General features: G+C 39.3%; 4 protein-coding genes across 5 annotated transcripts in view; 1 reads left to right on the top strand and 3 right to left on the bottom strand.

Annotated features, from left to right (window-relative positions):
* The window catches only part of LOC106648971 (serine-rich adhesin for platelets), a 53,125-nt gene extending 51,596 nt beyond the window's left edge, over window positions 1-1,529 (bottom strand). The window contains exon 1 of the mRNA XM_014366205.2: window positions 846-1,529. The gene's annotated coding sequence lies outside the window, so the exon portion shown is untranslated. The remainder of the gene's footprint in view (window positions 1-845) is intronic.
* Window positions 1,530-4,000: 2,471 nt separating this feature from the next.
* On the bottom strand, window positions 4,001-6,922 carry LOC106648847. 2 transcript variants are annotated; one of them, XM_014365977.2, is made up of 3 exons: window positions 6,125-6,918; window positions 4,648-4,952; window positions 4,446-4,564 (listed from the first exon to the last, which is right to left on the bottom strand). In XM_014365977.2, the coding sequence occupies exons 1-3, from the start codon at window positions 6,332-6,334 to the stop codon at window positions 4,537-4,539; spliced, it is 543 nt and encodes a 180-aa protein (XP_014221463.1). In that variant the 5' UTR covers window positions 6,335-6,918; the 3' UTR covers window positions 4,446-4,536. The 2 variants fall into 2 exon arrangements, with proteins under 2 accessions (XP_014221461.1, XP_014221463.1); XM_014365975.2 differs by having other exon boundaries at window positions 4,001-4,952; window positions 6,125-6,922.
* Window positions 6,923-8,484: 1,562 nt separating this feature from the next.
* Window positions 8,485-10,196, bottom strand: LOC106648763 (U4/U6.U5 tri-snRNP-associated protein 2-like). The gene is made up of 2 exons (XM_023457758.1): window positions 10,047-10,196; window positions 8,485-9,920 (listed from the first exon to the last, which is right to left on the bottom strand). Exons 1-2 carry the CDS (start codon window positions 10,108-10,110, stop codon window positions 8,500-8,502), a joined length of 1,485 nt encoding a protein of 494 aa, XP_023313526.1. The 5' UTR covers window positions 10,111-10,196; the 3' UTR covers window positions 8,485-8,499.
* Window positions 10,197-10,310: 114 nt separating this feature from the next.
* Window positions 10,311-12,896, top strand: LOC106648811 (sentrin-specific protease 6-like). Its single transcript, XM_014365915.2, has 9 exons — window positions 10,311-10,417; window positions 10,526-10,610; window positions 10,781-11,071; window positions 11,151-11,324; window positions 11,391-11,553; window positions 11,637-11,957; window positions 12,016-12,126; window positions 12,211-12,427; window positions 12,515-12,896. Exons 2-9 carry the CDS (start codon window positions 10,583-10,585, stop codon window positions 12,704-12,706), a joined length of 1,497 nt encoding a protein of 498 aa, XP_014221401.1. The 5' UTR covers window positions 10,311-10,417; window positions 10,526-10,582; the 3' UTR covers window positions 12,707-12,896.
* The last annotated feature ends 8,697 nt before the right edge of the window (window positions 12,897-21,593 follow it).

Below are 21,593 nucleotides of genomic sequence, written 5' to 3'. Positions count from 1 at the left end.
CCGTGACAAGAACGTCACGTGTATATATCTCATATATATATCGAGCGCTCAGTCAGCCACTGCTACATGTGTAACATACATGTATTGATTGAATAAACCGATAAACGCATGTGTGTTTCGACGTACGCAAGCAGTACCAGCAGCAGCAGAACACAGTTTTACACACACGCACGAAACACGCGCACACACAGAGACGCGCTAATATGTATATAATACGTGCGTGCGCTATTATCCGTAATCATACAGAGAGACCTTGAAAAAGTCTATATACTTATCGCGTGTATATCATGCGTATTCACATATGCACGCACACACACACACACACACACACACACACACACACACGTACAAGTGGGATCGCAAGTATAGAAAAACGCCAGCAGTTTGCACACATATGCGTACAAGCTGTATCGCATGCGGAGTCTTATAGGCGCGAAACGTTGCAATCCCTTATTTTCGAAAAGAGAAAAAAAACAAAAAAGCACTCGAGGTGGCCGTTCGAGTTAAAGTAACCTTCGCGCCTCTGGAATGTCTTATGTGTTGCTGCTGCTATATACCGTGTGTCCGTGCACTTTCGAATGGTGTGTATGTATGTATGTATATGTCACATCGGAATATAGACGATCGTGCGTGTAAACGTATGTGTTTGAGAGTGGGCGAACCGAGAATCGATTTCGTCTTTCCTTTTTTCTCTTTTTTTTTTTGCTCTGCCACGAGAATCGTGCTCCATTTTGGGAGAGATTTCGGAGCGATCGATGCACGCGTACATATTCTATAAACGTGTATGCGTGTGTGGACTGGCGTTTAATTCGATGCACCGCACGTGCCGAATACCGATTTCTTACCTGCAGTAAAAACGGCAGTAAAAGCAGCAGCGACGAGACGAAGGCTTTTGACGTTTACAGGCACACGACAAGCTCCTGCTACTGCTGCTGCTGTTGTTGTTGCTCTCTGTCGTCGAACATATCCTGATCCGATCACCGATGATGCTGCGTATGCGCAACCAACAAAACACCACTCGATCGCGCAAAATTCTTTGCCTCTTCTCGCAATCAGCGCAACAATAACAACAATAACAATCACAGCACCAAAACAAGAAAACAAAACACCACTATTTACTCGGCGCGATGCTCTGCTCCTCGAGAGTATCTGCTGCGCACGATTCGCGCGTGCGGCTATATAACGCGCGTGTATGTTCCGAGATGCGTTTATAACAGAGAACAGCACTGAGCCAAAAGAGAGATAGAGAGAGAAGAAAAAGAGAAAGCAGTTGTCTTCTCGAAGGAGAGTATATATATCAGGTAGGTATACAGGAGGAGTGTGGCAAAATCCGTGTACTATATGCGGGCCGCGACGACGACGACTTGGGCTGCTGCTGCTGCTGCTCTCTCGCGCGAACGGGTTTTACATGCTATATACAACGAAAACTGCAGCGGGGCGAGCGCACACACACGGTTTTTCGCCTTGTGCTATTATATACTGTTGCGTCGCTGCTGCCGGTGCCGAGCTGACTGACATGGAATCTGGAATGAAACTTCTTGCGCGGCCCCGCGCGCGCCGTACATACACACACACACACACAGAGCACATTTGCCGCTACATAGGAGTCTCGCCGCAAGAACGGCTCTCCTCTGTTGCTGCTGTTGCTGCTGCTCCCCTCCCCCTCTCACCACCTCTCCTCGTCGTATAGTATCTATATAGCAGTCGAGCGTGCGATAGCGTATGACTCTTCGGATACGCTGCCGCGAGCGCGCGCCGATCGCAAATTTCTTCTTCTTCTACGACTATATGCTGCTACGTCGCGCTGCAGCGCATCCTTTTTCTGTATTGCCTTGTGTTGATGTTTTTATTTTTTTTTCTCCGTCTCTCTCTCTTGTTCTTTATACAGCCCGTGCAATGGGGAGGGAGACGTCGCGCGCAATCTGCGTCGATATGACAACATTGCCCCGGATTTTCGGAAGACGATCTGTGTATCTATTTTATATCGATTTTGTGGATCGAGTGACCGCAACGATGTCCTAGGTACGCGTGTCACGATGCGAACTAAAGCACGTGGTATTGTATACCATAAGGGAGAACGTCAATTGTTTTTTTTTTTTGGCTTTTCATCTATCTATGCGTAAACGTCGTTAAAATTGAGAAAAGTCCCACGTTTCTCATCGCGGCTATCTCGTATTCGATTCCCGATCAAAAAAGATCAAACGCGACACGCACTGCGCGCACACATCTCGACTCAAGGAAGTGCATTGACTGATCGTTTTACTTCGTATAGTATATATGCGATCGGTTAGTGTAAGCGCGCGCGTGTACACGAGCTGTATGCAAGTCGCACATGCGAATCAAGGCCGACAAGATTTCAACGCGACTATATAGATGCACTTCACGCTCTGGAAGTATGTGTACGCGGGGATATATATCGCGAGCTTTTTGCGCGATTCTTTTCTTCTCGCGAGTCTTCTTCGGCTTCCTATATATACTCTCCGCATTCTAAAACGCTGCCGATCGTTGTTGCATTATATGCCTGTATTCAATGAGAGAGACAGAAGAAACAAGTTTGGAGAAAATACCAACTGCAGCTCTTTATATGGACTACGGCAACTTTTACACTCGTTTATTCCACATCGAGTGCCATTAGCTCGATCCGCGATCGATCGATTGTTTTTTTTCTCTCTTTAAACGACGAAATTATAAAAAAAGCTTCGATAATTAATCGCCATCTGTTTGTGTACACCGTAGAATGCAATTTATAATATTGTTTCGGAGCATAAAGCACGCGAAAGTCGATCGAAAAAACTCGTGGAGACATTCCGATCGTCGAGCTTTAAAATTAATCGGAAGTTATCGATTACTCTTGCAGGTTTTTTTCTGTCGATCTTCGACTTCCCGATCGATTACTTCGAGGCCAGCCATAGAGCAGAGCGAGAAAATACAAAAATTATTTACGTTCGAAATTTACCTACTGCATATTCTAGCGTCATTTACACGCACAAGCTCATCAAGACACCTACCTTATCGATGTACGTTATCTGCGCGATATAGAAACATATTTAAATCCCTCGATTATCAACTACTCGAGCGAATCGCGATATTTTTGTTACAATGCTTCGGAGCAAATTTTCAAACCATCAGGACAAGCGGATGATACATAAATAAAAGAAATGTATTTAAAGTCTAGGAGTCGTACTGGAAAAAGATCGACGAAAACAAGCAGTAATGAGCTAGCTCGCTGCTCCGAAATGAGGCTATTTTTGTGATTCTATTTTCATAATCGAAAAAACTTCGTCTTAATACATCGGATGCATGGAAAATAGCTTCATATTAAGTTGGCTAAAAAAAAAGTATACGAAGGCGCATTTCGTCGTCGTACAAACGGGTAGAGCAAAAATGTACGTTCGCGCGCGTAACTCAATGATTGAATGTAAAGCTGCGAGACTGAATTTGTTAGATAGGCATGAAGGACGAGAATCGTTAATAAAACCTTGTCTCGTACGGAAACTAACTTGTTCTCTTGTATTATGCTATCCGAATGCATTATAGCCGCTCGATTAGATTCTCTCTCTCAAAAATAATTCTTCAAACTTCGCCAGTAATCGCAGTTTGTAGGTTTATTCCGGCTCACAAATTGCTCACGTACTTATAAATAACAGAAAAGTAAATAAATAGATAAAAGAAAAAATAAAAATGAATAAAACCTGTAACAAGTGTTTTTCGGAGCAAGGGTGAACATGCAAAATATTCTCTCGTTTTATTAGCGCAAAATTGATTAAGAAAATAATTTGATGCCTCTACTGTAAATAACGAGCTGACTGACTGTTTTGCAAGTTTTTTTTTTGACATTCGATGCTATAATAACTCCCTTAATGTTTTTCAAATGACATATTTTTTTAAATATTGCATCATTGCGAATTTTATATCCAACAGTTAACAATAAATATTTGAGGGTTTCAGGTAGTTTAATAATAATAATAGTGATTTGGATGAGAATTAACAAAAAGATTGGTTTTTCTATTTCAGTATCAATAGTGATTTATTTCGTATATAATATTTGTAAAACATTGTTATACAAAAAGCTGTAATATAAAATACTGTAAATTACATGGCGATTTTCTCAATTCATGTCATCATCGGTAAAAGATGAATAATATTAAAGAGTACCAAAGTGTAATTTACAATGTAGACGACGAAAAAATTAATTATATTCATGTAATAATGAGGGTTTGAAGAATGTACATTTGTTACCTTATAATGTTACAATTAAACTTAATTTGATATTTCACGATACGATTCTTGCCTAATCGTAAACATTCAAACCTAATCGTAAACGTTCAAAATCGTTATAAAATTTTTCACTTAAAAGTTCCGCACAATAAAACACGGCTAAGAAAGAGAATGACGATTATTCTCTCTCTGAATTTTTTATTAACACAAATATCTATAACTTACTCTATAAACCGTCTAGAACAGTTCGTGGAACATTCGACAATGGCCTGCTGTTGTTGATGTGCAGCAGTAGCACCACTACCGTTGCTTACGTTTTTATCCAATGATAAACGGGATGTTTGATCTAAAAATTCATTATTAATTTGTTGATTTGTAGTACCATTATCATAAGTTTTTGGATCACAGTGAATACTGATGTTTTCTAACTTGTTTGTAATTTGAGGCCTACTGCAGTCTTGTAGCGGCGCATCACTCAAGTCTTCTGTCACAGCCGTAATTCTGGGTATATTACTATAACAACTAAGAGTTGCTACACCATGTGTAATATTACAATCTACGCTTGGATCTGAGGAAATTCTAAATTTTGATGATTTGATGTCTGTGACTAGGTCTGAAATCTTATCATCTCCATCTTTCATTCGTAATGCTGCATTTTGAATATTTTTTTTGCTCAATGATTGGGGTTTCATTTCTGGCTTCTTCACAAAATTGAATCTATCTTTTATATGCGCCTGCAAAAATAATAAAGAATTAATAGTCAGTGTGCATGAGGTGAATAATTTATTAAATTTATGTAGCAGTGGTATTGAGAATATTAAGTAGCTTTATACGTGAATGCATCATTTGAACTGCATCAATGTACAATATATTAAGTTGACTCTAAATAAATTTTAAATTCAAGGGGAAGGAATAAACACTTGATAATTCATGACAAAATGATACATTTTAACCAATATTAAAAAGCTTTCTTGAAATAGCGATTGCTCTCATGACACAAGATAAGATATATAATACATATTATGCCTAGCTATATTATTTTTCAAGATAATTTACAGCAATTTGGAACTTTTGATGCGTGTATAATTTTCTTGAATAATTTAGTTAAGTTATAGATATTTTACTCAATTATATTTTAAATACTATCCCTCTTGATTAAAGGTAAAAGTTGTTATCATTGTTATTTTTTTCAGAGTAGCCTAATCTTATCTCAAATATTTGTAAATACACAGCCACTCGTCAACTATCTATTAAACTAACTTATGAGAAATCATTATGAAGCAAGCATTAAAAATTCAGAAAAACAGTTCCATGCGTTGTGATAAATCAAGTATGATTACTTCCCAATTTCTCTCCAATAAGTTAAAGTGAGCTGAATAATTATTTTTGGACAGTGACAACTCATAATTCATTTAAGTGTGTTGCAACTCGTATACAATGACAAATGACCAATGGAATAAAATTATCGCACATCCTGTCTAACGAGTAAAATAAAAGTCAAGTTCATCTCTTTAGATTAAGTTGAATCACCTACACGAGGGCACCCACGCGCAAAACCCACGCATATTACAAGAAACTTTCACTATAATGCAATCAAAACCGCGTTGAGTCCCAGAGCAGAGCTGTGTTTAAGTGTGTGTTAAATCCCCCCACGCAGCCTGTGCTGCTGGATCACCACAAAGGTGCCACTCGCACACGGAGCACACAAATGTATATAGATATATACATACGTACACAGAACAAGACACAAGCGCACAGACACACACGCAATCGGGCCCCCTCTAATAGTTGTGGTTTAATGTCGAGCATCATGCGTATACATAAAGGATGAGTTTTGAGCTAGTTTTGCTAGTTGGAGGTCACGGAAAATAATAAAAAAAAAATTGAGTAGATTATAGATAATTACCTGACAATCGTCAGCGAGACCATTTTTTTTCCTCTTGGCCGCAAACTGTAAGAGCAGATCGTCGAGAACGGCAGCTTTGTCATTCATCGATTTTTTCGGAATTTTGATTCTCACCGTGTCGAGGAGCCTACGCCTACGTATATCTGATGGGCTCCAATGTCGCTTGTTGGAGGGACTGTCGTTGCCTCGCCAATTCGATTGTTCGTCCATTATTTATTGTTATTGAAGATAGTTGTTTACGCTAAATCGTATATCCCGATGCCCGTCGTCCACGTCGTCGTGTGGGTGTGCGTATATGTGTGTGTATGTGTACACGAGTATGACGCGTTGTTTGCGGATCTTCTTTTGCTCTTCTCTCGCAGAGCTCCCTCGGGGCAGTCAGATAGATAGACGAACGGTTGTTGTCGCTGCTGCTTATATTATGTATATCGAAGAAACACACGCGAATCCGCAACGACTCCTTTTTTTTGGTCTATCGGCAGCTCGGCGACTCCAAACGACGCCCGACGACGGCGGCGCGAATTCGAGAAGAGCAGTAGCGGTGATATCAGCGGTTGAAGATCATCGTACGATCATCGGCTGCTATATTATTGCGGGGTATATAAACGTTGCGCGATGATAAAAACGGAGTCGAGTGCGTGTGTATCTCGGCTCACGGCATATCGAACACTGACTGCTCTTGCACGGGTGAGTCAGTTGCTTCTGCGCGGCTGGCAGCCAACGCAGTGCTGCTGCACACACGCAGAAAATCATCTCTCTCTCTCTCTTTCTCTTTTGCTCTCTCGCAAATACATCGTCGTCGCTTTTGCAGAATATATAACTGATATACGCTGTGTGGGTACTATACTACCATCGAGTTTTTAGCACGATATTCGACCAGCAGAGGGCGTCTCGACACAATGAAAACTCGTGCGAAGTTTCGATTCGCTCGGCAAAACCCAGCTGCTGCTACTGCTGCGGACTGTTTACAACGATGAGAGCCGCCCGCGGCTCGGCTCGGAGGTGGGAGCCTGCAAAAAGCATCATTATATGGGAGTTTCGATCTTCGCACTGTACAGTATAAGTGCACGCAAGCGCGCGAATAGTTCATTGACTCGACTTTTATAAAAATTTACAATGGACGTGTACTCGTTATTGTTGCTTTTAATTATTGCCAAGCGTGTAGGAGCATCCTTGAAGCTTAATAAAAATAATGTCGCGTATTATATAGAATGAACTGCCTCGCTTGCCGTTGAATTAAAGCGTGTGGTCTACACAACGCTCACGATGACGTTTGAATTGTTTATGTGGAAATTTTGTAATTGTCCTTGAAAGTTTTTTTTGCTTCATATTTTTTTTCTTTATAACAGATCAGAAAATGATTCAAGTTAGGCGGCCTGATTAAGATTTAGGTAGAGTAAATAGCATTAACTCCTCGTTTTCCTTCTCGCTTATTGGTGAAAGATCGCGTTAAATTATCATTGAGGTGTCTCTAAATCTCAGTCAGTTATTAAAAATCGCTTTGTAAACACTAGAAATTATGTAATATTTATGAAACAAAGGACAGTATCAATGAAATCGGAGAATTTATTAGTTGGTGACTATACACCCGGTCACGACCCAACACTTTTTTTATTCAGGATGTGAAAACGTTTGGCGACGTTTTAAAATGATTGAACCCCTACAGTCAGATTGATAATTAAGGATTTTGAAGTAAAATAATAAAAATAAATTTCATTTAGTACTGACAGGATATTGTTACAAAAGTGATAATGAAAAGATTGCACAGATAACTCATTAGTTATTGTACTATTAAAAGAACCTTCTGTACAATTAAAAAATAAACATAACTGTTAAACAAATATTTTATATTTGATGATACAATTTTTCAGATTTGACTCATCACTTTTATGAATCTTGACCTTGGTATAAACTGTCATGATCCTACTTCCGTCTTGATGAGTTTTGAACAGTTAATGCTCGAATAGTTGAGACATAATAACTAAAAATATGAAATTGTAACTTAATGCAGCTTAATGAGCATCAGTAAATGTTTTTGACAATTTCAATTTTATTTGGTAATAATTATTTATGGTTCTTGGTAGATTTGATAGTAAAATCGTCAATTAGAAATGAAAGTGATGAGCTGTGATGGTTCTTTACTTTACATATATTCAATTTTGGTTACAGACCTATAATTCAAATATTCAAATAGTAAATTATGTCTTTACTAATTGATGAAGGTTTGTTTCATATAGGATTATTTGTCAAAAGATAAATTGAACCTTCTTAGTATTAGAATACATTTATTTTTACAAACAAGAAATTTAACTGTAATTTATACATAAATTTATAAAAAATAATTTTCAATATTTTAGTTAAGCATTATACATTCTCTAAACTTTAATTACCTGTTCTTCACAGTTTTTTAGTTCATAAATTTGAATGTAAGCCTCTGTTAATGTAATCATAGGTGGTAAAATTGGCGTTACATGTAAATCTTGCACTTCATACCACTGTTGAGAACCTTTGTGTAATATATGAACCTTGTATGTACCGTTACTTGGTTCTCCATCATGCACAATATTAGCAACAAGATCGTAACTTGTACTAGGATGCAATGCTTTTACTTCTGGAGTTAATATATCACCAAAGTCAATGTTCTTAACAGGGAAGTTTATGATCGTTGGATTTTTTTCAACAAAAAATGTATTTTTTGTGAAACGTTTGATGTAAAGAATTACATAAGGTGGAAGTTTTCTTATTTCAAATCTTTTCATAAAACTGTCCTTATAAGTTTTATATTCTTTTTCATTCGTTGCATTAAATTTGTTCAGAAGCGTATACAAGTTGATTTGAGGAATAATATTTTCCTCAACTTGATCTTTGAACAGAGGTGGAGGTGGCAAGTCACATGTTAAAAATAGAAAAGGGCTGTCCGTTGCCGTTTCTTTGTATTCATCAGTGTTCATAAGTTCACTCCGTTGACTTTCTTCTAATTCAAGTGGAGGAATTTTCCGTGTGAATATTCTCATTTTTCCTAAAAATGTTTTATAAATAATACTAGAGTTTTCTTTTTTTGTACCCTTTAAAGCTATGTGTAAAGCATTCAAAAACCATGATAAAAAATCAACTGGATCTCCTTGCTCAGTAAATTGAAATTTTTTGTCACTCCATGAAATAACTGCCTGCAACATTTCATGTGGACTTACATGTACTTTAAAATTATGAGGACTCCATAACTTTCTCATCAATTCTCCAAATCTTTGGACTAAAATAAAAGATGAATCACCGGGTGGTCGTTTTACTTTGGAATAGTTGGATTCTTTAAGAAAATAATCTCGCAATGGCGAGACATGCGCCAAGGCTTGCAGAATAACATTGCAATAATCATTAGCTTTGATGTTATTCAAACCAATAATACCAGGAGAGTACATAGAGCCATCAATAGCTCTTGATTGCTTACTATTTTTATCTAAATCTGCAATTTTGGCATCGCTGTAAGTTGGGTTTAGAACTCTTTTAATATCCTTCAGGGATGAGTCGATAATTTCATAATTATCTGGAAGACAGTAAAACTTTAGTGTATTGAGATTTAAAAATACATGATGACTTTCGGATACACTATGTGTGTAAGCATGAGTGTTGTTGCCTCTTCCTTGAAAATATTTTCCACAAACTAAGCATGCATACACATTAATTCTTGACAGAGACACTGAGCACAGCTTTTCAAAATCAAAATCCAAGACATGTCTGTTGATAGTGTCTAAATAGGGACACAGTATTGGCTCATCAGTTTTAACTTTCTTCTCCAATACTGTAAATAGAACAAATTACGAAGTTTACTCACAGTTTCTAACCTTCATTGTGTGATAAAACATGACACATGAACTATAGTCAATAAGAATAATACAATTTCTACATGATTCTATAAAAAACATACCTTCTTCGTCAGAATTATCATTATCAAAACTTCTCTTGAGACTCTCTTTTTGTGGAATAACCATGATTATTAGGTGAATTGTTATAAATGTCAACACTGGAGCAGTATATACACACGCCGCACACGCACTAATGTATTGGTTCTACGTTGTCGATCGTTCAAAATCACTTTGACACTTTCTAGATTTGACCGCGAGGTGTCATTAGCGTACAACGACTGTCGGCTTTACATCCGCAGCACAATATTATCGTTACAGGATCGTTTAAAATCAAAGGCAGAGCGATTTTCAAACATAGTCTGCTGTCTCCGAAAATTCGATGACCAATAGACAAGTCTCGTGAGCAGGACCCAAAAAACGAGTGGTTTTTATAGTATGTACTTTAATTTATTACTTTTTTTACACCAATATTATCATTCAATTTATTTAAAGAAAATTTGAGAGTTTTCAATGACTTTCTAATTGTATATCTTTTTTCCAGATTTTCACGATTCACCTCGATGTAACTTCAATCGAATAGGTACAAATATTCACGATAATGGAGCAAAGAGCACCAGCAAATGCAGGTAAAAATCAATATAAAATTTTCAGAAAACTTTTCCATGTTGTTGGCAAGTTGACGTTTTGAGCGTGGCATATCCATGTCCTTATTCATATATAAATAAAGCTGGCCAACGGCTAAAATAATTTTCTATTGGGGCTCAAATGTCAACAAATTTATTCGTTTCGATCGTAGTTGAGTTGATCGACATCGGCTCATCCGACGACGACAACGAACCGCAAATAATTTCGCCGAATCCGTCCGTATCAACGATACCGACGTCACCCTACGGCCACGTCTTGCAAGCGACGTCGTCGACTCTCAACCAAGCAACGACGTCGTGTGTCAGCGTCGACGATGCCGTAATTCTCGACTGCCTGGGGGTGGAGTTCGGGTGCTTCAGGTTCCGGCCGCTCCCTGGGGTAAAACACGCGTACCGCATCTGCTTAGAACGAATTCACTTCAGATTGGCGGTCCTATCGAATCGTAAGGCGCGATCATCGCTATCGACGCAAAATACGACTTGTCTAATTTTTTTCTTGTTTTCGTTATCGTCTTTTTACAGCTTCTTTGTATATAACTTTTAGCATTTTACAGCAGCATATCGTGAAAATTACAATGGAAATGGTAAGGAACTTGTGTCACTGTACTGTATTCTTCGACGATCTTGCAACCAATACCATAATGGAAGAGATGTTCAGAAGAAATCCCAATGATTGTTATGATCATTCTGGGATTGGTATGAATTCGATATTATCGAAATCGAGGGATAATATACGATTAACAATTTTTTTCTTATCGATAGGAGCTCCTGTGCCTGTAATCACGTTCGTTCTTCGCGATGTGTTGAACCCGGAAGATCATGCGAGGATCACGTCTATGTTTGGGACGCGTTTCCAAGCGTCAGAAAAATATTTGATGCAATTTTCGAAGACAGAACTGAGGCCAACGTCAAAAGATGATAAAATGTGAGCGCAGTATCATTATAAGATATAGCCGATTCAATTTCATCGTTTCGGTGTTAAAATTGACTATCCGCCTTCGTTGTCAGTATAATCACTTATCCAGGGGGGGCTCAGAGCGGAGGTTTCGTTATAAGGGTCAATGACTACAAATGCCTGGACGACGGCGCCTATCTGAACGACGTCATGATCGACTTCTACCTCAAGTACTTTGTCGACAATATCCTCTTGGCGGAGAATCGGCCAAGGACCCACGTGTTCAGCTCTTTCTTTTACCAGAACATAGCGCCCAGTCCCAATGAAAATCCGGGGCTCGAAAATTCAAAGGGTCGTCATAAAAAAGTCAGCAAGTGGACAAAACACGTCAATATATTCGAGAAGGATTTTATCATCATCCCTATAAACTTGCAGTGAGTATACTCAAGGCGATTGAATTTTAAATTCTTTTATTGAATAATTTGATTGCAGTCAGCACTGGTTCGTGGCAATCGTATGCTTTCCTGGACTAGCGCTCATCACCGAAAGCCAAACTCCGATTTTGAACAGAGCTGCCGGTCAAAGCGGCGGAGTTCGCGAGTTGTAAGTATGCACTTCGAATTTCATCGACAAATTTTTCATTTGTACAATACACGAACTGTGCAATTTTTTTCCTTACGATTTTAGACCTTGTATTTTAATATTCGACTCGATGCCGCAGGATCGTGGAGATGTTTTTACGCCCATATTAAACTATCTCACTCATGAATACGAGGCCAAGATTGGTGAAACATTTCAATTCTCGACGAATAATATGGGAGTCGATACGGTAGTCGTTCCTGCCCAGGTAAATTCATGGAATTGTGGCTTGTTCCTGTTAGAGTACGTGGAGCGTTTTTTCACGGTATGCACGCGCGTAATTAATTATAGTCGAAGTGAAGCCCGTGTCCTTTTTTTACTGATTTAAATGCGATAATGATCATGATTACAGCATCCCATCAAGGATTTTAGCATACCGATTCTAGGATTAGAGAATTGGTTTAATCAGTCATGTATCAGCAACAAAAGAATTGAAATCAGCTTGATTATTAAGGACTTAATCAACCAGGACGAGGTTGTACTGCCAAAACTGTTTGAAACTGGCCAGCTTATATTTTCGGACTTATTCCAGTTTATTGAATGATATATTCGTGTACACAAACAAAAAATTAGTAATCGCGCAAATTACTTTTTGTAAATAATGTGAAAATCAATTTTATCGAATATGATTGTGTGATTTTACGACTCGGTCGTATTTTATCATAACGTAACTTCGAAGAAATTCGAGCAAGGAATGTAAAAAGCGAATTTGAAATTATAAAAATTATTTTTCGTATCTGTCCTTATTATTTTAAAAAATAATGTAATATAATGCACTTAATTTTTTTTTCACTCATGCTCACTATTAATATTTCCATACGTACAAAAATATAATTGATTTAGGATTGCGAGTATGGTAGTACGAGAGAATCAGTCATATTCGATGTCAGGGCGCGGCTTCTGCTCATAGTACTTTTTTTATTTATTAGACAAATGTTACAAATTTCTATTATAAGTTTATCAAACGGGATTGAAGGAGAGAAAAATTGCCGATTGTACAAATAGGTTTATCGTCCACGAGAATCTTGCACGATTGTTTTAGTTTGATCAGCAATCGCTGTGAATGTAAATAATTCAAAATAATAACTCGTGTTTTTTTTTCTTTTTAATAACGCATACGTATAAACCTTTACCAGTCAATATCAGGAAAAAAATAAATCTGGACGCATAAGTAAAGAAAAAAAAGTATTTCAGCCCTGACCATTTCAATCGACACTTTTTCAATATTATTTGAGAAAAAATGGCATATACGGTTTACGTCAAAAGTTTCTTAAAAGCTTCGCGTGCAATCAAATACGGAGCTTATATAGGTTGGCATATACTTGTTTACGTCAAAAAAGAGTTGCGTTCGCGGCGCAAACATTTAACTTGCCAAATTGACTTGGAGAAAGAGATTCCCGGGGCCGATAAGGCTTTGTCAACGTGGTATTTTCACCTACGCAGCGAAAAATGTCTAGAACCGCGTACGGAATTAGAGTGAAAATCAGAATCTCATAACACTCATAGAATAAATCAATGACTCACGCATAAAGTTCGCAATTAGACATCCCGAATGTTAATGTCTCGCCGCAGAGACGGAGACACGTGCAGTGCTGCGAAAAGTGATGTCGCGCGTAGATTAAATCGGATAAGAAGTGTAATTTTGGCATGAGCGCGGGTGTTTGTAAGCGTGTACGTGTGCGACCGTCATCGTGCTGGAGCAGCAGCAGCAGTTCTTGTTTAAACAACAACAGGGGGGGCTCACACACCACCTGCAGGAAAGGAGTTACGCGCGTAAAATGTATACCTATATGTATACGGGCGAAGGAAAGAGGAGGAGTATTCGCAAGCTCAGGTGGAGTAGGTGTAGGACACGATTCAGCATCGTGTAGGCTGCTGCTGCCACCGACGAACAGCCACGAGTGCGCTGGCGCAGATCGATATGCTATTTCTCTCCCTCGCTCTCTCTTTCTCGCTTTTGCCGTGTGAGCGCGAGCTTATAAAAGCTCGCAAGCTCCCGCGGATCCTTTCACATTGCAGCGTTGTGTGTATACGGAAGGACGACGTCGTAGCATACACATATACCAGTAAATCGCAATCGTACCGGCGAGCAGCATCTTTTCTGCGGATCCCCCGAAAATTCGACAACGATCTCTACGTCTTGGAAAGAGAGAAGCAAATTATTCATCTAAAGGAATATTGTCACTTCTGTGGGTGTCCGTGTGTCTGTGTGCGTGTCATTGCTGTTTGTCTTTTTTTTTCTTTTTTTTTTTTTTTGATATTTTTTTGTGTTATCGAAGGTGTCGAGTTTCACGCCCCAATCATCATGATCCGCGACTCTTTAAGTGCTTCGATTCTTGATTTCTCGCCTCCAAGTTCGTCCGGCTCGATCGACGCGAGCATCCGTTATTATTTTCATTTGTTTATTCAGCCGATCGCGTCGTAATCGAGTCGGACGAAATGAACGAGGACGGAGAAGAGAGTAGGAAAAAGAAGATCGTCGCGACGGATTGTCAAGCGCATCAGCGCAGCTGCGCTGCCGCCGACGCAAAATATGATAGGCGAGCACTTGTTGAATGTACTGCTGCTGCTGCTGCTCTCCATGCACTCGTGTACTCGTGCAAACTCTTATCGCGCCGATGCTGCTGCTCCGGATTTTATATTTGAAGCGATGCGTCGGCTCAAGCGATGAGTTTTTTTTCCATTTTTCTATCGGTACTGTAAATATATGCAAATTCGAATAATACTTGTAGTTGTCGTTTAAATATCGTTGTAAATTAACTTGATTTTGAGGCATTATATCACGAACAAAATATTGCCAGATATTTTGTCGCGTAACTAATGAAGTTCGATATTCTTAGAGATCGTAAGAGCGAAGCCAATTCGAAACGCTTCGAATTCAAAAAAAAAAACGACAATAATTCCGTGTTTACATCGTAAGCTCCTTGTTGCACTCGCACAACTAGATAATCCGCACAGAGTAGCATATGGCATAAACGTATATCCTCGTAATTCGCTCGACGCTCGATGTTGCATCTGTAATGTTAATTTTCTCCGACTCACGCTGGATCATTTTGCTGTGGGGTGAGGCTCGATGCTCCGAGTACGAGTTGTGAAAGGAGCGTGGCTGCAATGCCAACTTATACAAAATTTGTTCCAACGATTGCTGTACAATAAGTGAGTACAAATTATAAAAACCAAAGGTATACAACAATTAGGAAAAAAAAACGAAAATAATTTCTTGTAAAACGATCATATAATTCATTCAACAAAGAATCTAATAACGATATAATAATGAATAGTCTGTCAAATTGCTTGGTACTACGATCGAAAGACATGTTAGGATGACATCTAATAATACATTATACCATTATTACCTGGGTTACAATAAGTAGAAAGCGATTTCTGCAGTCGAACGTGCACTTTTTTTCTCATTTTTTCTCTCTCTGGCCTTCCACACTTTTCGCCTCCGCAAACAAAAAAAGTGTGGAGGGTGCCTCATGGTGTAGGCCTACAGGGGATGCCCGCCATGTAAAATAAGGGGAACGCGTGCCGCAGTACGGTACCTCTTGGGTGACGTGGAAAGCCGTACTCTTATCCTGTCTTTCTCTCTGCGATGCTCTTTTTTCTGGTACGTAAACGTCTTTTTTTTTTACATTTTTTGCCGACGCGATCGAACAGAAAAATTATTAGCACGCAGACGTTCGATCGCTACGAGTAAATCGCTTTCTCATTCAAAAGGTTATGGGGGTGCGATTCGATTGAATTGTATAATGCATTTCTTTCTGTGTTTCAGCGCAGTAATCACCATCGTTGACCAAGTTCAACATAAAATAGTGAATTTCTTTTCTATGTGAATCGTGTAGTTCCTTTTTTTAGTGATTTTTTGCCCCTTCAGCTCGAGTGATTCAATTACAAGATGATATTGGATTGAATATAGAAGACTTACTCGGCCGCTACGCGCACTTCATTACTTCTTGCTGGCTCGATCCTGTGAGAAAAGTAAGTACCTTTTCCCTTTTCGATCTATTTGAACTTTGAATCCTCGGTCGAGCAAAGTTTTGATTTTCTTCGAGCCAAACTAGCAACTGGTAATGACCCCAGTGAAATTTACTATTTTTTAAGCCTCGAACTTTATTCAACGAGCATCGATGAAAAAAAAATTTAAAAAAAAACGAACAGCTAGAAGCGAATGGTCCGTTGGATGGAGAGTAAAGACAAGCGTACTTTTTGCAGCAATATTGCCTCGAAGCAACGCACCGACGCTTTTATTTTAATTATTCCACCTTTTTCCATCCATAAAAAAAGTTACTCCTCTAATCGCCTTCGAGTCAAGCATCGAATTATTATACACAAAGCTCGCTCGTCTTTGTTCAATTTTAACGGCCACGCGCAGAAAGTAATGCACATTTTGCTTTACTATATTTTACCAAATTACGAGCAACCGAATCATCCTCGGAATGAAGTCGTAAAAGTTTTTCCGGATATATAGCCGACATCCCCTGCCAGCTTCATTATCATATTAAGAATTTGCATTTTTCTCGCGTTTCAGTCGTACGTACGGTTTAAGCGTAGCCGCGCGTACTGCAATTATGCAAAAGGTCGCAAATGAATATATCGAGGTCGCGGCTGCGAGGCACACGAGTCGCCCGCATCACCCGCAATAACAATAAAAAATTAGAAAATTTTATCTAAATGTCACAAATATTTTCTCGCTCTAACTTTGAATATGCATGAAGCGTCAGCTCCCATCGGGAAAAGATATTCCAACGGCTAAACGAGTCGAACGTCGGGGAGGCAAGCTAGAGTTGCTGACATCCGTCGGGGGCCAAAAAGCCATGTATCGAACTCACTCGAGTTCGCGGACACTACATCGTGTACGATATAATAATTTAGAGTAGAGAAATGAATTTGTACTCTGAATTATTTTAGTAAAAAGTAAAAAATATTTATAAAAACTACTCGTTTAAACTCAATTTTACATCTATCCAAAAGAAATCTGCTTGAAATGCTGGGGCAATTGTACGCTCGACGTTTGCACGTCGCATACACGTCGCTTAACACGAAGGTGAGAGCTGCGAGCAGGTACGGTTTTAATCGTCGATGTCGCTTTATCTTGCTTAGCTCGTCTCTTTCTTTCTCGCTCTTTCTCAATTTGGCCCTGGCGCTGATGCAGCGTTTCTTCCTTTGAAAGTCTCTGGATAATTGATTTGTCAGCCAGTTGCACTCGTAGAGAAAAAGAGAAATGAATGCATCATCTTTAGATTCATCTTTTCACGTCTCTTTTTTTTTTATTTCACAACCTGATTGTTCCTTCTATTCGATGCCAACGGTTCCAAATTGACTGATAGATTTTTCTTCCAACACTTTTATTTTCTTCGAAAAAGTATGTCACAGTCCACAATGGCTGCGCAGATCGAAACGCGAATACAGACGCGCGATCCCTGAAATAAGTGCAAGTCTTCTCAAATCTGGGCTCGATTCAGCGCGCGGAAAATCCGCATTATAATGGACCACGCGCGGACGCGATCGCGCAAGGGCCAAACGTGCTCGGCGTCGCAAATACACATACCTGGCGCACGGAATACTACGTGTAAGCTCCATTATTCGAATTGGTCATTAGCCGTGAGTACGTATATAGTAAGAGCAATTCGCGCAGCGTGGAAGGCAGCGAAATCGCGTGCCGAATTTCAAAATTGTTTCATTCGATGAACGTCGATGTTTTTTTTCTCTCAACTTTTCAAAAAGTTCAGTCCGGCGCACGCGAGGCTCGCTACTTATTCATTACTACGGAGTTGTAACACAGAGAAATGAATATTAATATCCGAGTATTATGGCTGGAAATGGGCGAGCTTTTGCAGTAATTTGTATATTACACATAAACGCCAAGTTTCGCAAAAGTTTTGCATTATACCAAATTGCTCGAAAATCCAACTCGAGTTTATAATACACGTGTACACATAGCCATGCACGTACGCGCTCGCGAGCAATCGAATTACGTCATTTACAGAGCTTCGCAAGCACACATACGCGCGTTGACAAATACGCGAGTGGTTACGAGTGGTTTCTCGTGTTTGTATACGCAGCGCATATCGCGATAGAATCAACGTAGCAGCAAAGCGCTTACGAGTATTTATATGCCAGCATGCAGATAGAAAATATGGCTTTTATAATAGAGAAATATGTTTGTCTACGTGGACAACTAGACGTTATAATATTCGTCGAAACATCCTTGCCCGTGCGTCATTTGTAAATATTAAGCCGTGCGTCGCAGTCGTGGACGCGCGCGCACGTGTCTGACCATGCGTGGCCTCGAACTACTATACCTACTATGTCGCGATCGCGTCCGGGCCATTGTCATTTTAGTGCAATATAGCATAAAACGCTGGTCTCCTATAACGGAGATCGATCACGCTGCGAAAGCTTCTTTTTTTTATCCGCGACGCTTTTATAATGAATAGCAAAGGGATAGCAAAAAGGGTCAAACGCACAAGTGTCGTTTGACAAAAAATTATTAAAAATTACGTGAGATGGTTATTTTTTGACCATGTTCCGAAACTTAATTCGTACGCAAAGATCCTGTACACACTCTTTAAGGGCTCAGTGCAATTTATTTAGGGTTTTCCTTGCGTCCTAACGTTATTACTTTTTTTATGGTCACTTGTGTACTGTCCACGTGCAAATAGACTAAGTCTCGGTTATTTTTCATCCTTACTATTTTTGTACCACTGCAAACGTACCCACGCACAACTTCGTACCCATGTGTATGAATATATCAAACGAGTTTTAATCCTGCTCCCAACTCGTTCGCGTGCCTAGCCAGTGGTCCTTAAGTTCATATAAAGAGGCTATACACTCGTGCAGTTGTCGAGTTGGCTTTTTACAAAGGACCATATACAAAAACTGACACATATATTATACGATATATGGATGTAACATGTGCTATGTTTCTCTTTGTTGCGTGTGCACGAGTGAACATAGACGTCGCAGGTGTCGAGCGCTTCAGTACTTGTCCGGTTTCTCTTTTCACCTCCCTTTTTTTCACCCCAGGGAGGATTGCTTTCGCGCGCTCGAGACTCGAGCCTCGGTCTCTGTGTTTGTTTGTGTGTGTGTGTGTGTGTGTGTGTGTGTGTGTGTGCTCGCGTAGGCGTTGCTGCACGCGGAGCTTTCCTCGAAATGTATTGCTCGAAACGAAAGTGCGACAGCTTTGGGAATAGCGAGTTTCGCTCTTCGTTGCTGTGCTCCTGGCAGATATGCACCATCTACTATCTTGTTTGCACGCGAGCTTATGGACCAAAGCTTTTGAGGTAATACATTTTAAGCGACATATACATACCCTTCTATTATAATGCCTCGATAACCCACTAAATTCGAGGGTATTAATTGGGCAGCCGCGAGAAAAATCTCGCCTAATCAGTCGCGAGAGTAAAGGGATATTAATTCGATGCCATAACCTTTCACCTGTATGTGCCTTGTGCATACACGCAATATGATTTGTCTCCTTCTATGTGTAAACGCAAACACGAGAAATATGTTAATTAAAAATGCCCTACCTACGGCAGAAATTTTCCATTTTTTTCCTCTTTAACGCTGCTCGCGCGCGAGCTTCTACATTGAAATAAATATACCTAAACGTAACGCAGCTGCTTTGCTCATACGCCTGTGCATTAATGTATGAAAAAACTTTTCGCCGTTACTACAGTTGAAAATACGCGCACCTGTCTGTATTTTTCAATTTTACACAGCTCACTACATTATTATAAACTGCTATCAGTGTATACGTGTTCGTAAGTGTGCGCGGGACGCTCCCTTTTGCTTCTCCAACTGCGAACAGTTGTTCTCGCTCGACAATTTTTCATGCTTAGTTTTGATTAGCAGTCACTGTGGGCGCTCGACCGCGATACTTTTTCCCAAAGAGTCGCAAAAAACTAAGTAGTTCTCTCAAGACAAATGGAGTAGTCCTTCGCGATCGTGATTTGTTTTTTTTTCCTCGTCGTCCGCTTTTCAACCGCGGGGTGAATCAAGATACATTATACACACAATGGCGTGATTATCAGTAATAAAATACCGCGAGATTCATCGGTCGACTGAAAATAATAAAACATTAATCATTTTCATTGGTGTTTACGTAGCCATAAAGAGCTTGTATTTCCTTCGATCGAGACGATTTCTACGATTTATAATGCAAAAGATATCGGGGAGAAAGGTAGAAATTTATTTTCATTCCGTCTATCCGTTTTACATATTTCATAATGAACCTACCTTTGTTTTTATGATCGTTCATTTGAGTATAATTTACCGGCAGGAAAAAAGTAATAAATCGCATGAATTATATTACCAATGAGCTACAAATATTTCAGTGGATATTATAACTAGCATTCTAATGAGCCAGAGTTATTTTTTCTAAACGTTAGCCGTGTTGGGAGTTTACGTGCACCTGAGGTGTGTTGATATTACTCCAGGGCAAACTACGTGATGGATTATCTTAGTTTTCAAGCTCGACCTTGATATATACACGTCTTTGTCCAGGCAACAATGTACACTCGAGAGATTAATCATCAAATCATCTTGTTTCGATTGACAAAAACATACATTTTTCATTGAATCTGATGAAAAAAATGTTGTTATTAAAATTCAAAAAATAGTTTTGTAGTAAATTGTAGTTATTTAAAATCAATTTGAAAACATTTTTAATCGAAGTGTTTTCAATCTGCATAAATTTATTTAATTAAATTAGTCAAGATTTACGTGGCAAATCAGTTTTGTAAAATTCACGGTTGAAATCTTCAATTTATTACTCGGCGCTATTTTCAATGAGAATCCACTTTCCATACCAACGGAATAAAATTTTTTTTCGCGCATAAATCAAATTTTGGCAGGGTTTTTCATGCACGCTCGTATAAAACATACTTGTCCGACGGTCTTCCTGAATTTTATTTTATTTTTCGTCGACAAATCGATCAGGACCGAATTTATTTGGTTTTTTTTCGCTGTAAATTGTGGTCAACGTGTGAATGATAGAACTCGGTATAGGATACGCGAGTTGGCTTCCGTGCCGTACGATTCTCGCGAGAAATGATTTACCGTCGGACTCAGTCGCCGCGAGGTCCGCATTCAAAATCATTCGCCGACGGGAAACGGTATCGAGCGCGCGCTTCAGTCTCAAAGTTTCAATAAATGTATACTTATATCGCTTTCAAATACGTCACGTTGTCGATCGCATCGTGGCTCGTGGAGTACGTCGCTAGGTCGCTACGCTCGTATCGATTTCTTCTCGCAATTTTCGTCGAGCACTACTGCAGCTGCGGGATTGCAATCGCCAATGGCGAGACTATCGCGCACATTTGCTCCAAGATCGTTCGGCGTCAATAGCATTGCGAGGAAGAAAAAAAAGGATAAAATCCATGATAGCTATGAATTCCGAAAGATTGGAGTCGTTTTGATCATTCTCA

The sequence above is a fragment of the Trichogramma pretiosum genome, unplaced genomic scaffold (assembly GCF_000599845.2).
Source record: "Trichogramma pretiosum strain Unisexual culture from Peru unplaced genomic scaffold, Tpre_2.0 scaffold22, whole genome shotgun sequence".
NCBI classification, from domain to species: domain Eukaryota; kingdom Metazoa; phylum Arthropoda; class Insecta; order Hymenoptera; family Trichogrammatidae; genus Trichogramma; species Trichogramma pretiosum.
This window is presented reverse-complemented; position numbering and strand designations above follow the sequence as displayed.

What these genes read in the sequence shown, in the direction of transcription:
- LOC106648811 (XM_014365915.2), top strand. Translation starts at nt 10,583, where the DNA reads ATGGAGCAAAGAGCACCAGCAAATGCAG. An exon ending in ATCATCCCTATAAACTTGCA is followed by an intron (nt 11,958 to 12,015) that starts GTGAGTATACTC and finishes ATTTGATTGCAG; the next exon opens with TCAGCACTGGTTCGTGGCAA. An exon ending in AGCGGCGGAGTTCGCGAGTT is followed by an intron (nt 12,127 to 12,210) that starts GTAAGTATGCAC and finishes TTACGATTTTAG; the next exon opens with ACCTTGTATTTTAATATTCG.
- LOC106648847 (XM_014365975.2), bottom strand. Translation starts at nt 6,334, where the DNA reads ATGGACGAACAATCGAATTGGCGAGGCAACGACAGTCCCTCCAACAAG. An exon ending in GTCTCGCTGACGATTGTCAG is followed by an intron (nt 4,953 to 6,124) that starts GTAATTATCTAT and finishes TTATTTTTGCAG; the next exon opens with GCGCATATAAAAGATAGATT.
- LOC106648763 (XM_023457758.1), bottom strand. Translation starts at nt 10,110, where the DNA reads ATGGTTATTCCACAAAAAGAGAGTCTCAAGAGAAGTTTTGATAATGAT. An exon ending in TGATAATTCTGACGAAGAAG is followed by an intron (nt 9,921 to 10,046) that starts GTATGTTTTTTA and finishes TTCTATTTACAG; the next exon opens with TATTGGAGAAGAAAGTTAAA.